At 49.4% G+C, this 16,880-nt stretch overlaps 1 protein-coding gene across 2 annotated transcripts in view; it reads right to left on the bottom strand.

The window, feature by feature from the left end:
* Nucleotides 1–1,021: 1,021 nt before the first annotated feature.
* The window catches only part of LOC147666173 (uncharacterized), a 70,474-nt gene continuing 54,615 nt past the window's right edge, over nt 1,022–16,880 (bottom strand). For both annotated transcript variants that reach the window (XM_086949236.1, XM_086949237.1), the window contains exons 3-4: nt 14,053–14,209; nt 1,022–1,360 (exon numbers count right to left, since the gene is read on the bottom strand). In XM_086949236.1, the coding sequence (XP_086805362.1) occupies nt 1,195–1,360; nt 14,053–14,209 (323 nt within the window). In that variant the 3' untranslated portion in view covers nt 1,022–1,194. The remainder of the gene's footprint in view (nt 1,361–14,052; nt 14,210–16,880) is intronic.

Genomic DNA, 16,880 nt, shown 5'->3' with positions numbered 1-16,880 from the left:
TTGTGTCTAGAATCTTCAGGAGTTGCTCACTTGTGATCTGTCACGGTCCCTCTAGAATCAGCAGATGTTACTCTCTTGTTAACTGTTGTGCTCTAGAGTCTACAGGTGCTGTTCACTTGGGCTGTACTGTGCACTAGAATCTGAAACCATTATAATTTGTGATCTGTTTTCCTCTAGAATCTATAAGTGTTGCCACTCGTGATCTGCCGTACTCTGGACTCTGCAGGTATTTTCACCTAAGCTCTGACACTACAAGGTATTACTCAGTGATGGAAATTGTGTATCATCCAGTGATGTTCTTGCTTGTGTCATGTTTTTAAAGTGTTAGGGCCTGATTCACAGAACTAACTTAAGACAAAATCCTAAACTTACTACCATTTTGGTATTCACAGAAGGCACTTACTCATTCCGGTATTCACAAAAGTTAGGACTCCTAAATGCCTTCTGTGAATACCGAAAGTCCTAAAGTTAGGATTTTTCTCAGGTTAGGAGTAGTAAAGTTAGGAGTCCTAACTTTACTACTCCTAAACTGTGAAACATCCTAACTTTCGCTATTCACAGAAGGCATTTAGGAGTCCTAAAGTTAGGAGTCCTAAGTTCTGTGAATACCGAAATGTGTAAGTGCCTTCTGTGAATACCAAAATGGTAGTAAGTTTAGGATTTTGTCTTAAGTTAGTTCTGTGAATCGGGCCCTCAGTGCTGGGCCCAGTAGCTCCAACCTGGCCCCGGTGACCGGTGAAAGGGGTTCTGGCAACTACCTTGTGGTAATAACGGTTTCACAGCACCGATGGTCTCGTGTCGATTCTTGAGTTACGGACCACCTGTGGTCTGTAACCTTCAGGCATTGTCCAGTTATGATCCGTACCCTTGGCCATGTGTGGCTAGACGCGCAAGGCCCTGTACACCTCTGTTATGTTAAGCGTATTTGTAGAGCGCACAATCATACGATCTGGTCAATCGACCACCCATTCACCCTCCAACACACAATATTTGCATAAATGACCATAGCAAGACACAGACGTGTTACCAAAAGGTCATTATATTTGCGTGGGGAGGGAGATCGGGGCAGTCCATCATCTGGCTGAGATTCAAGGATGGAGCCGGGAAAGGATCTGGTGAAGCTGAAATGAGTCGTGGAGTGGACCTTCAAGTTCTCTTCTCATAGATGCCACTTCAACTGCAGGCTTTTCTTCTCTAGAAATCAAATTTCTTGAAGAAGTCCTTGACGCGACCCGTGCTGTCTTTTGCTTCAATCCATGCCTTGATTTCTTCGACTGGGGCTCTGAGGTCGGCTTCGTACAAATTCCAAGAAACACTCCTGACATTCTTTACAAACCCCTGGACACCATTCAAGGCTATCCTGCGATGGAAGAAATAGAAAGTTGTTATTAACCATAACTGTGACAAGCGCGCCCTAGACCGCTGCGACCCCTGACACATGCGCATGCCCTAAAGAATACAGGGCAGATTTACAAGCCCCTTGCGCCACTTTTCCATTGTTTTTAACATGGGAAAAATGACGCAAAAGTGCTGCAAGGGGCTTGCAAATCTGACCCTACGTGTCTACCATGATCATGACACCCCTTGAGAGCCCGAATGATGTGTCTCACCTCTGGCGACCACTGTCCTTGGGTCAATGGCTTAACTGAGGTCTAAATGAACTAAATGGGGCATCCCCGGCACCTAAAGTCCGGACAGTCTGTGGACTGGAACCAGGGCCCAGGTGAGACCCATCGGGGACCTGCGTCTCCAAAGATCATGACAAAGAGTGTGCAGAGGCTTCCCTCGCACTGCAGGGGGCCTGCAGAAGGCTCTGGAGCCCGAGCAATTATTACACTGTCAATAGACATATATCCAATGCAAAGAGACCTCAAGGTTAGGTCATCAGAAACTAACCGCTCAATGTGAGGCAAAAGTACAAAGGTCTACCCTGAGCTCGGAAAAAAAGCAAGGACACACATTTAGAAGTACAAAAGTGTCACCTCAGCTCAGAAACAAAGGAAGGACACACATTTAGAAGTACAAAAGTGTCACCTCAGCTCAGAAACAAAGGAAGGACACACATTTAGAGGTACAAAAGTGTCACCTCAGCTCAGAAACAAAAGTGTCACCTCAGCTCAGAAACAAAGGAAGGACACACATTTAGAAGTACAAAAATGTCACCTCAGCTCAGAAACAAAGGAAGGACACACATTTAGAAGTACACACGTGTCACCTCAGCTCAGAAACAAAGGAAGGGCACACATTCAGGAATATAAAAGTGTTATCTGTCACCTGAGCTCGGAAACAAAGGAAGGACACACATTTAGGAGTACAAAAGTGTCACCTCAGCTCAGAAACAAAGGAAGGACACGCATTCAGGAATATAAAAGTGTCATCTGTCACCTGAGCTCGGAAACAAAGGAAGGACAAACATTTAGGAGTACAAAAGTGTCACCTCATTTAGGAGTAAAAAAGTTTGTCACCTGAGCTCGGAAACAAAGGAAGGACACACATTCAGGAGTACAAAAGTGTCCCCTCAGCTCAGAAACATAGTAAGGACACACATTCAGGAGTACAAAAGTGTCACCTCAGCTCAGAAACAAAGGAAGGACACACATTCAGGAGTACAAAAGTGTCATATGTCACCTGAGCTCAGAAACAAGGGAAGGACACACATTCAGGAGTACAAAAGTGTCACCTCAGCTCAGAAACAAAGGAAGGACACGCATTTAGGAGTACAAAGTGTCACCTCAGCTCAGAAACAAAGGAAGGACACACATTCAGGAGTACAAAAGTGTCACCTCAGCTCAGAAACAAAGGAAGGACACACACTCAGGAGTACAAAAGTGCCATCTGTCACCTGAGCTTGGAAACAAAGGAAGGACACACATTTAGGAGTACAAAAGTGTCACCTCAGCTCAGAAACACAGGAAGGACACACATTTAGGAGTACAAAAGTGTCACCTTAGCTCAGAAACAAAGGAAGGACACACACTCAGGAGTACAAAAGTGCCATCTGTCACCTTAGCTCAGAAACAAAGGAAGGCCACACATTTAGGGGTACAAAAGTGTCACCTTAGCTCAGAAACACAGGAAGGACACACATTTAGGAGTACATAGGTGTCATCTCAGCTCAAAAGCAAAGGAAGTGTGGAATTTTAGTACGCGAGCTGAACATCATCTGCGCCAGCTTGTCACCCACGTACAACATGCACGACAGCCATTTTAGGTATCATGGTCTCCCTGTCCACGATCGATCGCCAGCGTGCTCCCTTGACCCTGCGAGCATCCTCCGCGCACCCTGGCTATCCCCCCCCCCCCCTCACATGGGCAGGTCATAAACCTTCTTCTTCTGCATGACTCTGTCCTTGGGAGTCACGCTCGCGCCTGACCAACACCTCCTTTCCTTTCATGAATACCCCTCTGTTGGTAAACTCTCCGTCCGCGCTTGATTGTCCACGCGGCATGAATACCTCTCCTTTGATGACCCCTTCCCCCGAGTCCGATTGTCCACACAGGTCCGAGGCCATCGCCTAGCCGGGAGATACAGTTTACTGCCCCTATTGTATGGAGTCGCTCCTCTTCAAAGGGCCCACTATTGATCCTGGCCTCCCCACCCCCCTGGGATACGATCAGGCGCACACATTCTAAGAATCGGCGGAACACTCAGCTGCGCGATAGCCCCCTCTTATTATCATCAGGGTGAGGACCTCTATTGTGGATACATGTGGGGGTGGGTCTGACACGAGGATTACGGGGATGTTTTTTATGAGTTCACAGAGTTTTTATGCAATAAAGAATGCTCACATGTCATAAACCAGGGTATAAGAGGCCAGGCCTCAGAGAGGCTGGCAGAGCACCTCGAGACGATACCTTGTTGTCTGATCTGATGTGTTCTGCTCCGTCGGAATAAAAACTTCTGTTTCCTGCTTTCCAGTCTCCAGCGCCTGCCTCTTTGTTTGGAAACTAGAGTGGTATAGAGGCGGTTAACGCCGGGCAACTCTGAAAAAGGTCATCAGCCCTACCCTTTTTCTACAATTGGCGTCCCAAAGCGTGGGGCCCATCAGCGACACGTGGATCCAGTGGGAGAGGTCCCGACGACAGAGTGAACGACTGCAACGATCGGGAGAGCTCCTGTCCGATAGACCCTCGTCTGACAGCCGATCATCCGAACTTCACTAGTTCTGAACAGACCTCTCTCGAGTGATCTACGGTCCTGACTGGGAACCATCAGGATTGCCGCGAACAGACGAAGAATAGAGGACGATCAGGCGCTGGATTCGGAAGACAGGAAACTGTCCATGCGGTCCGGGTAAGGTCGTGTAAATGCGACAAAAATATGAAATGATTGTTTGGTTTTGATAATACTAGTATTACTTTTTTGTTGGTTCCTCTGGAGATTCACCGTCTGCAAACAGAGAAACAACAGGCTCTCCCTTTGCAAGCAGTGAAGGATAGGTAACGCAGACTTTTGTCCCCGTTGTAATCCGTCGTGCCTATCTTCCTCCCCCACTGTTTTCCCGAACTACTGTTCGAGGATTGTTGTCTGGAGATTCTCTGTTTGCAAACAGGGAAGAACAAGGTCTCTCTTTGCAGGTAGAGAAAAAGTAGGCAACGCAAACTTTTAACCCGTCGTACCCACTTATTCTCCCCACTGATTGTTTGATTGACCGTACATTAAGTGTTCGGTATTGGTTCTTTTGAGGTATTCACCACCTGCAAACAACGGAGAATAGAAATATTCTGTGTAGTCTTTGCACGCCGTGATAAGATAGGTAGTGCAGACCTTTGTCCCCGTTGTAACCCGTCATGCCTATCTTCTCCCCACTGATTGGTAGCCTGTTTAGCCCGGACCGCTTATTAGAGATGAACCATCCAGCTCCGCTGGAGGGCACCCCTAATAAGGACATGTTCACCAAGCATGGACTAGTCGCTATAGCTTATAACAAGTTATGGCATAAATACACAAAGAAGAACCCCGAAAGTCAGTGGCCACTGATAGGTTCCTTTGATGATCATAAAATAAAAACATTAGAAATAGCGCTCCAGAAAAATAAGACTACACCCACTATGCTCGATAGTATCGGCATGTGGCGCAAAGAAACGGAACAACGAAGAAAAAGAGAGGAAGCAAAAATAGGGAAAGAATTACGAAAGGCAGCTCACCTAGCCGCTAAGCAACTAGAAGAAGAAATAAAAGAAAGAAAGGAAGCTACACAAAAACAAGAATCAGAGTTGACAGGTCAATGTCCTGTTAGGACCCCTTCTACGCTCTTCCCTGAATTTCCCTCCAAACAACGGGCGAACGATGAGTTACTGCTAGGTCCCCCAATCATCTACATGCCCCCTCCATATGCCCCCTGCCAACAACACCTGCAAGCCCTGAGTGCGAACGAGAGCGACCTTAGCGCTAGTGCACCAGCCCTCACGGCCTCCGCACCAGCCGCATTAGTAACACCACCAGATGACCCCGAGGCTAGCAAGCAACCACCAGCCAGACCAAATAGGTTGAGTAAAGATGAGCGGGATGGGATTGACAAAATAGCAAAGACACTAGTAGAACGGAAGGAGAGCGAAGAATACACAATGAACATGTATAATTCACATGCCGACAGCCACAGACGGCATTTCATTCTACGATTCAGCTACCACACCCTGAACGCATATGAGGATAGATATCAGAGTAAGGGCCCCGCTAAACTGACAGCGCTATATAGAAAGATTGATGTTGGAGATGGGACTGAACGTGATGCGACGGACCTCTTCATGCAAATGCTTGAGGTCTTCTGCCACCTCACGGAACAGAAACCAGAAGTCAAGGTTACAGTCCCTGAAACAACCGAGTCCTCAGTAGGAGTAGCCAACTCTATGATGCCCATCAGAGAGGCGGACCCTTACTGGGTTCCGCCGCGTGGTCAGGGAACAAACGACGATATTAACCATGAAGATGAAAAGGGGAGGGTTGTGTACAATTGGGTTTACCAACCATGGGACCGACAAGACATCTTAACCTTTAGACAAACTCTGCCCGATTTAAGAAAGAACCCGACAGCATTCTATACCGAATTAGGCACAGCCTTGGGTTCGACGATAATGACTTTAGCGGACATTGACTTGTTTTTCGGGTTATGCCTGCCAGCTGACGTGTGGAAGCAAATCCGGAAGGCTGACCACACGGATCTGTTCGGACATACCTGGAAGCAACTCAGTGAGCTAGATAGACAGCGAGAGCCCGGAAAGAAACCAGTAAAGGACATATTAGAACTCCCAGACAAATTAGTTCAGAAGTTAAAAACACTGATCCCAGAGAAAAAGGTAGATTGGTCGATAGTCACGGCCTGTCGTCAGAAACCCCAGGAAGATGTATCAGAATACTTCTCCCGATTCGAGACAGTGTTCTCCGACTACAGTGGCCAAGACATGACCACCGCTACCGGACAACACCTGTTTGTGCAAAATTATGTAAAGGGTCTATCGCAAGAGGTTTCCCAAAAGCTGCAGACGAGTGAGAGTAGTTGGGGGGCCTCCAAACCCGCAGCTATCCTTCAGATGGCTCAGTATTACGAGCACCAGAAGAATGAGAGTGATAGGGCATCCGAGAAAAAGAAGAAAGATTTGAAAGAAAGGGTGATGATAGCCCAGATACAAGGTATAGCGGTCGGACGGGAACCCCATGGGGGAAACTACCAATCGACCACCCCTAGAAATCCACCTCCCAAAGACCACACCCCGACACCCCACATTGGACGTAGAGACATTAGCGGGGACCAGTGTGCTTTCTGCAAAGGATTTGGTCATTGGAAATCCCAGTGTCCGGTTCTATTAGAGATGAACAGAAATAGGGACCCCAAGGACGTAGCGGGTGGGCCGAGAAATAGGGGACAAGGACGAGGGTACACAAACGACACCAACAATGACAGACCAGGGAGATCGAACACATTTGACCGTCCCCGACAGAACCAGTATCAACTGTCCGATGGTGAGAATGCCCCCGATTTTGCATAGGACTGCCAGGGGCAAGGGAGGGATCCAGTCGAGCTCTGTGTTGACCAGAAAGGTCCTTATGTCACTGCTAAGGTCCTGGGTACAGAGTCTCCATTTTTGGTAGACACTGGGGCGACACGTAGTGTGTTATCGAAACGACTGATTCCAAGGGCACCCTTGTCTGGCTCACACATTACATCGATAGGTTTCGATGGGACGCCCTCCACTAACCCCCTGTCCGTACATATCTCCTTTGATCTAGATAACAACACCACTGCCACAACATTTTTGCTCTCCTCCAACTCCCCTGACGCCATTATGGGCATTGATTTGCTGAAACATTTTCGAGCTACTATCAGGTGTTCCCCAGATGGAGTCCGAGTCATCCTGTACAACAACCCGAGCGTGCCTAAATCTTGCCCAACACGACACATGTGCTCCCTGACTGACTGTGATCTGTCCTTGCTCGACGCCCTGCCCCCGTACCTATGGGCCAAAAATGACTCTGATGTGGGACGAATGATGATTGACCCCATTCATATAACTGTAAGGCAGGACGCCATGCTCCCGAAACTCCCACAGTATCGGATATCGCCCGAGGGCGAGAAGGCACTGGTAGCGATCATTCAGTCTCTGGTAGATGCAGGAGTGGTCGAAGAAGTGGTTAGCAATGTCTGCAACAGCCCTATCCTACCCATTGTTAAGCAAGGCGAGGGAGATGAGAAAGCGTACCGCTTCATCATCGACCTGCGAGAGATTAACAAAGTGGTTGTACCCCAATACCCCGTAGTCTCAGACATCACCACCATTCTGACCCTCATCCCGTCCACTGCCACCACCTTCACTGTTATTGATCTCAAAAATGCGTTTTTCTCTATCCCCATCCATCCAGACAGCCGTTATCTCTTCGGCTTCACTCTAAAATCCCGCTCGTACCGATTTTGTAGAGCTCCCCAGGGCTACACTGAAAGTCCCAGCATTTACAGCCAGGCCCTCAAAAGACAGCTGGACGCCGTCCAGCTACCAGATGGAGTGGTGTTGATCCAATATGTCGATGATATCCTTTTGGCGGCTGACACCACCCCACTTGCAATCACAGCCACTGTCCAACTCCTACACTTTCTCGCAGAAAATGGCCACAAAGTCTCCAAAAAGAAATTACAGTTCTGCCAGCCACAAGTGACATACCTAGGCCATCTCCTGTCCAAAGAAGGGAGGAAACTTACGCCCGATCGAATCCAAACCATCCTAGACACCCCCATCCCAAAAACACAAAAGCAAGTCCGCTCTTTGGTTGGCCTTACCTCTTTTTGCAGACAATGGTTACCAAATGTCAGCCTCATTGTAAAACCTCTACTTGCTTTGCTGGCCAAAGATGCCCCCTTCCCGCTTCCTTGGACCCCTGAGTGCCAAGCATCCTTTAAGGAGTTACGGGATGCCCTTTGCTCAGCCCCCGTCCTGGGAACACCGGATTACTCCAAGCCCTTTTCCCTCTTCACCCACGAAAGGGAGGGGTGTACATTGTCTGTCCTGACACAGTCTATCGGTCCTAAGCAGCGCCCTTGTGCCTACTTCTCTGCCACTCTTGACCCTGTAGCCAGAGCTTTTCCTGCCTGCCTTCGAGCAGTAGCTGCCGCTGCTGTCTCTATCCGTCAGAGCGAGGGAATCGTACTTTCAAACTCCCTCACCGTGTTAGTACCCCATGCAGTCGACACCCTTTTGAACCAAACCAAGACTCAACACCTGACTAGCGCACGACTGACAGGGTACGAATTGACGTTACTTGCCCCCACATCACACTAAAGAGATGCACGACTTTGAATCCTGCCACACTGTTGCCCCTGCCTGAAAATGACCCCAACGTGCCTCCCATACACGACTGTGTGACCCTCACGGACGAACAGACCAGGAGTAGAGTTGACCTCCGAGACACTGCTTTTACAAACCCTGATGGAGAGCTATGGGTAGACGGCTCATGCATCAAACTCTCAGATGGCACCACTTCAGCTGCTTATGCAGTAACGACAGCCCGAACAGTAGTTGAGACAGCCTGTATCACACAACGATCTGCACAGGCGGCAGAGCTGATAGCCCTCACACGAGCATGCATCATAGCAACAGGAACCACCGCGAACGTATACACAGACAGCCAGTATGCCTTCGGGGTGGTTCACCATTTTGGGCTCCTGTGGAGGGAAAGGGGATTCCTGACGTCCCACGGCATACCCATCCTTCACGGAGATCTGGTTTCTGCTTTGATTGAAGCAGTTCTCCTCCCCAAACGATTAGCAGTGATCAAATGCCAGGCACACAAGAAGGTGACAGACTTAGTCGGACAAGGGAACGCACTGGCCGACATCACTGCACGAACCACAGCTGAGAATAAGACGGTGACACGCATATATGTGACCAGGTCACAAGCAGAGAAATGGACTGACCCTAGGGAAATGATTAGAGACATCCAGTCGGCCAGCACCCCTCACGAACTGACCGAGTGGGCACGGGTGGGTTTGAAGGACGATGAGGGCTGCTGGCGGACAAAAGATGCAAACAGATGGCTGCTGCCTGACTCATACCTGATCCCGATACTGACTATGGCACATTCCCCCACACACATAGGATCTGCACCCATGATCGAACTCATTTCCAAAGTCTGGTACAACGACAAAATCCCCGACTCAGCCAAACGCCTGGTCCAGCAGTGCCTTATCTGTTTGCAACACAACCCCGGGAAAGGAACTGTGGTGCCCCGGGGAGGGTTTGGGATCCCCGATCACCCCTTTGAGGTCCTCCAGATGGATTACATCCAGCTAGAGAGATGCCGAGGCTTGAAGTATGTACTAGTCATTGTATGTGCCTTCAGCAAATGGGTAGAGGCCTATCCAACCCGTGACAACACTGCCATGACTACTGCCAAAGTACTACTGAAAGAGTTCTTCCCTCGCTATGGCCTTTGTCGAATTTTATGGAGCGACAATGGCCCCCATTTCATAGCTGAGGTCATCCAACTAATCCTGAAAGGGTTGGGGGTGAAGCAGAGATTTCATGCAGTCTTCCACCCCCAATCCGCCGGTTTGGTGGAACGACATAATGCCACATTGAAGCTGAAACTGTCAAAAATAGTGGCCACCACTGGACTTAAGTGGCCAGATGCCCTCCCACTGGCATTGCTATCGATGCGCTCCACTCCCACCAAACACCATTTGACCCCCTACGAGGTTGTATTCGGGCGACCGATGAACCTCTGGGCTGCCCCCAAACCGACCTCCATTCATGACGTCCCGGACGTCCTACTGTCTGATTATTTGGGCAAGTTAACTAAAACGTTGTCTGTCATTCATCAACAGGTGCAGCAGGCCATCCCCGATGCTTCCAGGGGTCCGGGTCACGACATCCAAACGGGGGACTATGTACTAGTCCGGAACTTTCAACGGGCCAAGAGTCTGGAACCCCGGTGGACGGGCCCCTGGCAAGTACTGATCACCACCCGGACGGCGCTTCGAGTGGAGGGGAAACGGCACTGGCTGCACGCACACCACTGCAGGAAGGTCTCCCCGACCCTGGCCACGACAGAAAACGTCAACACCCAAGAAGAGCTCCTGAACAAAGACCGGCCAGCATTGAACTGTTATCCCGACACCGAGGCACTTGAACTTGCAAAATTCCCTGATCCCACTGTGCCATCCAGAGAAGGGTATTTCCTGCGACGAAAGGAGGGAGCTTCGGCTAAGCAGGCCACGGATTAAGTTAAATCTCAGAACGGTGACCTAAACACAACTAAGGGTTACCCGGAGAGAAGCTAAACAGAGTCTGTGGTTCTGCCCGCTACCGAGCACCTTGAAGATGATGGAAGCGCCAGATAAGAAGATGATGGAAGCGCCAGATAAGAAGATGATGGAAGCAACAGGAAATACCCACTACAGGAACCCAAAGACTGACAATTTGCACAAACCAAAGACAATCGCCCTCTTCATTGTCTTCCTCTTCTGCCTCCTCCTCATGACCTCCTTCTGGATTCTGGAGGAAAGCACCCCCGCTCATCAGGCATTGCTGCCCACTGTACAACCGACCCCCATGAAAGAGCATCACCTGATCTCCCTGTCGCCTCAGCTCCGAGAAAGGCGCAGGGCAGGGAATTCTGGAACAATTCCTTCGTGCAACTGTTGCACCAACACAACCTTGCTGCAAATGCCACGAACTGCTGGATCTGCGGATTGCTCCCGCATGCCACTGGACACTCCATCCCCTTCATCCCTTCTCCTTTCTCAGTTCACGGCTCCTGCCTCGCCTGGCTGATCCTCATGCAAGAGAGCCACAAGGACAACGCCACTTCCGGTCAAACAGTATCCCACTTCTACTATGGGTTCTGGCTGAACAAAACCGGAAGGACCTCTGCTCCCCTGTGTCCTGTGCCCTCGGGTGCCACCTTCCTTATGAACATCCCAGCCAAAGAACGTGTTGAAGTGCAAGTGCTCCACAATCCAGCTAGACCCACCTTCTCTAATCTGCAGAAACGGACTGCCGCCACTCTGACTGTGGCCCTGTCCGTTATCAATGTCACCGGTCTTGTGTGCCTCGAAGGACGGGGAACGCAGCTGGTGGGTCACAGTTCTTGCTGCATCACCAGAACATTGGACTCAGTTGATCCCCCTTCCTTTGTTGCTTCTCCGAATATGTACTTTGTTTGTGGCACCAAGGCTTACACCTGGCTCCCGAAAGGTTGGAAGGGTACCTGCTACATCGCCTTCGTTCTCCCTCCCACATATGTAGCCCCTGCTAACCATCACCGGCAGAGGCGCGCAAATGACATTGAACAAGCCGACTCCACTGGAGCACAGTTCCTGGATGCAGCAAAGGGACTTGTTCCTCTGTGGGGCCCAACGGTGAACAGTCGCGCTATCCGACACCTGACCCAGGCAGTAAAAACAACGATCAACATCACGGCTGGCATCCTCGCTAACAACACGGCTGAGCTTCAGGCGGTCCGCCTTGTGGCCCTTCAAAACCGCCTTGTTCTAGATGTGGTTCTAGCCGATCGAGGAGGAGCATGCCGCATCATCGGATCTAGCTGTTGCACCTATGTGCCAGATAACTCGCCCTCAGTCTACAAAGCCATTGAACACCTCCACAGACTTTCCTCGGAGGTTCACCAAGAACAAGAAGGATGGTCGCTTGGGAGCTGGTTTTGGGGCGCTTTGAAGGACTGGGGTTGGAGGTTGTTTTCCTTTTTATTGATACCGATTGTGATACTATGTGCGTGTTGCTTAAGTATCCAATGCCTGCCATCCTTGTGTGCACTCGCTACTAACTGTATGTGCCCAAAGACTTTGGACTTCAGAAATGAGCGCATGAGTCCCCTCTATGAAGTAGAAATACGTGGCCTTATGGGGATAAATCCGAACTGACAAGTTGGCGAGACATGTTAAAAGGGAGGACTGTGGAATTTTAGTACGCGAGCTGAACATCATCTGCGCCAGCTTGTCACCCACGTACAACATGCACGACAGCCATTTTAGGTATCATGGTCTCCCTGTCCACGATCGATCGCCAGCGTGCTCCCTTGACCCTGCGAGCATCCTCCGCGCACCCTGGCTATCCCCCCCCTCCCTCACATGGGCAGGTCATAAACCTTCTTCTTCTGCATGACTCTGTCCTTGGGAGTCACGCTTGCGCCTGACCAACACCTCCTTTCCTTTCATAAATACCCCTCTGTTGGTAAACTCTCCGTCCGCGCTTGATTGTCCACTCGGCATGAATACCTCTCCTTTGATGACCCCTTCCCCCGAGTCCGATTGTCCACACAGGTCCGAGGCCATCGCCTAGCCGGGAGATACAGTTTACTGCCCCTATTGTATGGAGTCGCTCCTCTTCAAAGGGCCCACTATTGATCCTGGCCTCCCCACCCCCCTGGGATACGATCAGGCGCACACATCCTAAGAATCGGCAGAACACTCAGCTGCGCGATAGCCCCCTCTTATTATCATCAGGGTGAGGACCTCTATTGTGGATACATGTGGGGGTGGGTCTGACACGAGGATTACGGGGATGTTTTTTATGAGTTCACAGAGTTTTTATGCAATAAAGAATGCTCACATGTCATAAACCAGGGTATAAGAGGCCAGGCCTCAGAGAGGCTGGCAGAGCACCTCGAGACGATACCTTGTTGTCTGATCTGATGTGTTCTGCTCCGTCGGAATAAAAACTTCTGTTTCCTGCTTTCCAGTCTCCAGCGCCTGCCTCTTTGTTTGGTAACTAGAGTGGTATAGAGGCGGTTAACGCCGGGCAACTCTGAAAAAGGTCATCAGCCCTACCCTTTTTCTACAGAAGGACACACATTTAGAAGTACAAAAGTGTCCCCTCAGCTCAGAAACAAAGTAAGGACACACATTCAGGAGTACAAAAGTGTCACCTCAGCTCAGAAACAAAGGAAGGACACACATTCAGGAGTACAAAAGTGTCATCTGTCACCTGAGCTCAGAAACAAGGGAAGGACACACATTTAGGAGTACAAAAGTGTCACCACAGCTCAGAATTAAAGAAAGGACACACATTTGGAAGTACAATAGTGTCACTTCAGCTCAGAAACAAAGTAAGGACACACATTCAGGAGTACAAAAGTGTCACCTCAGCTCAGAAACAAAGGAAGGACACACATTCAGGAGTACAAAAGTGTTATCTGTCACCTGAGCTCGGAAACAAAAGAAGGACACACATTCAGGAGTACAAAAGTGTCACCTCAGCTCAGAAACAAAGGAAGGACATACATTCAGGAGTACAAAAGTGTCACCTCAGCTCAGAAACAAAGGAAGGACACACATTCAGGAGTACAAAAGTGTCACCTCAGCTCAGAATTAAAGAAAGGACACACATTTGGAAGTACAAAAGTGTCACCTCAGCTCAGAAACAAAGGAAGGACACACATTTAAGGGTGAGGATTAGGGAGCAGGGATTTCTGTCCCAACACCAGCCAGACATAAAATAAACCTATCTCATTGACATACGCAAAATGGTGATATTGTCCTTGCCTTGGAACCGATATGTATAGCAGGGAGTCCCTTTTCCTCGATGCATCTCAGGCAGACTCACCCCACTGCTGTATAGACCGGCAAGAGTGCGATGGTCATCACCAAGCGGCCTGGGCCGAGCTCCATATACTGTTCATACAGTTTCATCCCCAGTAGGCGGGTCTCTCTCCAGTCATCTGATTGGTGCTCCAAAGGATGGGGCGAAGAAGTGGGGAACACTGGAGCACAAGAGAGAAGCACACAGGAGTGAGAGAGGGAGAGGTAGGGAAAGAGCACTGGAGAGGGATGTATCGAGAGGGATCATGAGAGGGAACAGTAGAGGTGCACAAGGGAGGCAGGGAGTGAGTAAGATAAGGACAGATGAGATGGGAAAGAGACATAAAAGTGGTGATTGAAATGAAAAAGGGATTTAGGGAGAGATGGGGTGTGTTAGAGAGACAATCAGGATTAGGAATACTACAAAGAGAAAGAGACAGCAAGAGAATGTGAGAGACAGTCAGCAAGCAGAAGAGACAGAAAATATAGAAGGCAATGAAAAAGAAGGTAAGGTATCATTTGAGAGGGGGAGACAGGAAGCAAGAGGCCCCAGAGAGGGAGGGATAGCAAGAAAAGCAAGGTCGTAAGAATCACACCTCTTTCTTTTACATTACAATGTCAAATCTTGTTAGAGTGTTAAATCCCACTTGACCGGTCTGCTGGGCTTCACATCTAACACTTTGGGGGACACTTGAAAGGCACAGAACAGTTTGCTACAACAATTCTTTTTTCTATCCACTGCTGCTCGATGAACCCTGCTTTGTCCTACCAGACATCTGTCTCTGGGTTTATTGTGAGTACAGTGGTTGTTTTTTTGAAACAGTATTTTAATGTTAGATGTCAAAGGGCGTTAGGATTACCATAGTACACTACCCCCACACACACGCCCATTCCCCAGAGCATGAGTTGCGTATGGCCAAAGAGCTTCGCGTCTAGAAAATCCTGAAAGTGGGTAGAGTGGCCCTGGGAGATTTACCCCATCAGTTAGGTCATGCCCAGGTGTCATTCCCACCAACTAGTAAGTGCCAAGCATGAAAGTGGCAACGGAAGGAACTCCCTTCAGAACAGTCCCGGACCTGGGGAAGAACTGAAGAGGGCTAGACCAGCTATTGTGGCCTGAGAGGGGTGCTAAAGCACTGGTCTCACTCTCTCTTGTACCCAGAGCAAAGAATTTGACTGCGAGGGTCATAAGGCTGACCATATGTTCAACCCACAGGGATACAACAAGCTGCAAGAGGCCTTTCCTGCACCTGCCCAGTTCACTAGTGATAACTGGACCTGGACTGGACTCTACTGTTGGCCTCTGTCCAACACCCTGTGAGTCTTTCAGTGCTTCCCTTGAGGTCCTGAAGGCTTTAGAAATGCACTCCTGTGGTGGATTGGGACCGACCGTTCCCAGTCAGAAGGTAAAATGTCCACCTAGTTCGTCTTCTACCGCAGCCCTGCCTGTCATTGGCACTGTGTGTTATTGGCACTATTCCAAATTAAAAGTTTTAAAATTCAAATCTCCAGTTCCCTTTACTGGAGTGGTATAATTCTTCCTGTCATCTTGTTTATTAAACGCACTCTAGGATTTTAAGTCGGTTTAGGATTTTTATTGTGTTTCATTTCAACTTTATCACAGTTTTGGTACTGGGTACGTACTTGAATTTGAATTTGAATTTGAAGGGATTTGTATAGCGCTCGTACACCTGGCGGTTTCTTGGCGCTCACTGATAACAGCTACTCAGTCGGTCGGAAAAGGGGAACGGTGAAGAGATTCAGGATGGGAAGGCTTGGGTAAAGAGGAAAGTCTTGAGATCTCTGCGGAAGAGGGGGTATTGAGTGCAGGATCTGAGGGACAGTGGGAGAGAGTTCCAGAAAGCTGGGCCCGTGGTAGCAAATTTGGAACCACCCCATTTCTTCCGTTTGAAACGGGGAACCACGAGAAGGTGGTGGGAGGAGGATCGGAGGTCTCGTGACGGAGTATAGGAATGTATAGCTGAGTTGATGAAGGAAGGGGCGGAACCTGTCCTGGCTTTAAAGATAGTGCAGCCGAGCTTGAATAAGACGCGCTGCCGGACAGGGAGCCAATGGAGGGAAAGAAGAAGAGGAGTAACATGGTGTGATTTAGAAAGGTTAAAAACCAGCCGGGCGGCCTGGTTTTGAACCAGCTGGAGGCGCCTCATGAGGTAGTCAGGCATGCCATGGTATAGGACATTGCCATAATCTAGGCGAGATGTCACCATGGCCAGAAGAATTAGTTTGAGCGCGTCTGGGGCGAAAAATCGTGAGACTCTGCGGATAGTCCTGAGTGAAAGAAAGGCTGATGACACCACAGCAGAGACTTGGGAATGTAAGGAAAGTTGGTTATTGATTTTGAAGCCAAGGGTTTTGACAGAGGATACAGGAGTGGGTGGGGGACCTAATGATGGGGGCCAGAAGGAGGGGGACCAGGGACTGGAGCAACCACCTGTCAACACCAACTCCGTTTTATCGGGGTTGAGTTTCAGGTGGTTGAAATTCATCCAGTCCTGGATAAAGGTCATGATGGACTGAACCTTAGACATGGACTCTGGGGCAGAGGACAGGTGGAAGATGAGCTGGAGGTCATCTGCATAGTTGTACACAGAGACCTCCAGCTGCTGTAAAGCAAAAATAAGGGGGGCGATGTAGAGATTAAAGAAAAGGGGGGATAGTGAGGAACCCTGGGGGACACCGCACTGGATGGGTAAAGATTCCGCAGAGAACTCTCCCAGACGCACCGCCTGAGTCCGACCGCTCAAGAAGGAGGACAACCATAGTAGGGCTGTTCCTCGAATTCCCGCCGCCTCGACCCGTGAAAGTAAGATGGTATGCTCCACGGTGTCGAAT

This window comes from Lissotriton vulgaris, unplaced genomic scaffold, assembly GCF_964263255.1.
Source record: "Lissotriton vulgaris unplaced genomic scaffold, aLisVul1.2 SCAFFOLD_848, whole genome shotgun sequence".
Taxonomy (NCBI): domain Eukaryota; kingdom Metazoa; phylum Chordata; class Amphibia; order Caudata; family Salamandridae; genus Lissotriton; species Lissotriton vulgaris.
Note: the sequence above shows the minus strand (reverse complement) of the source record. Positions and strands in the feature narration are given on the sequence as shown.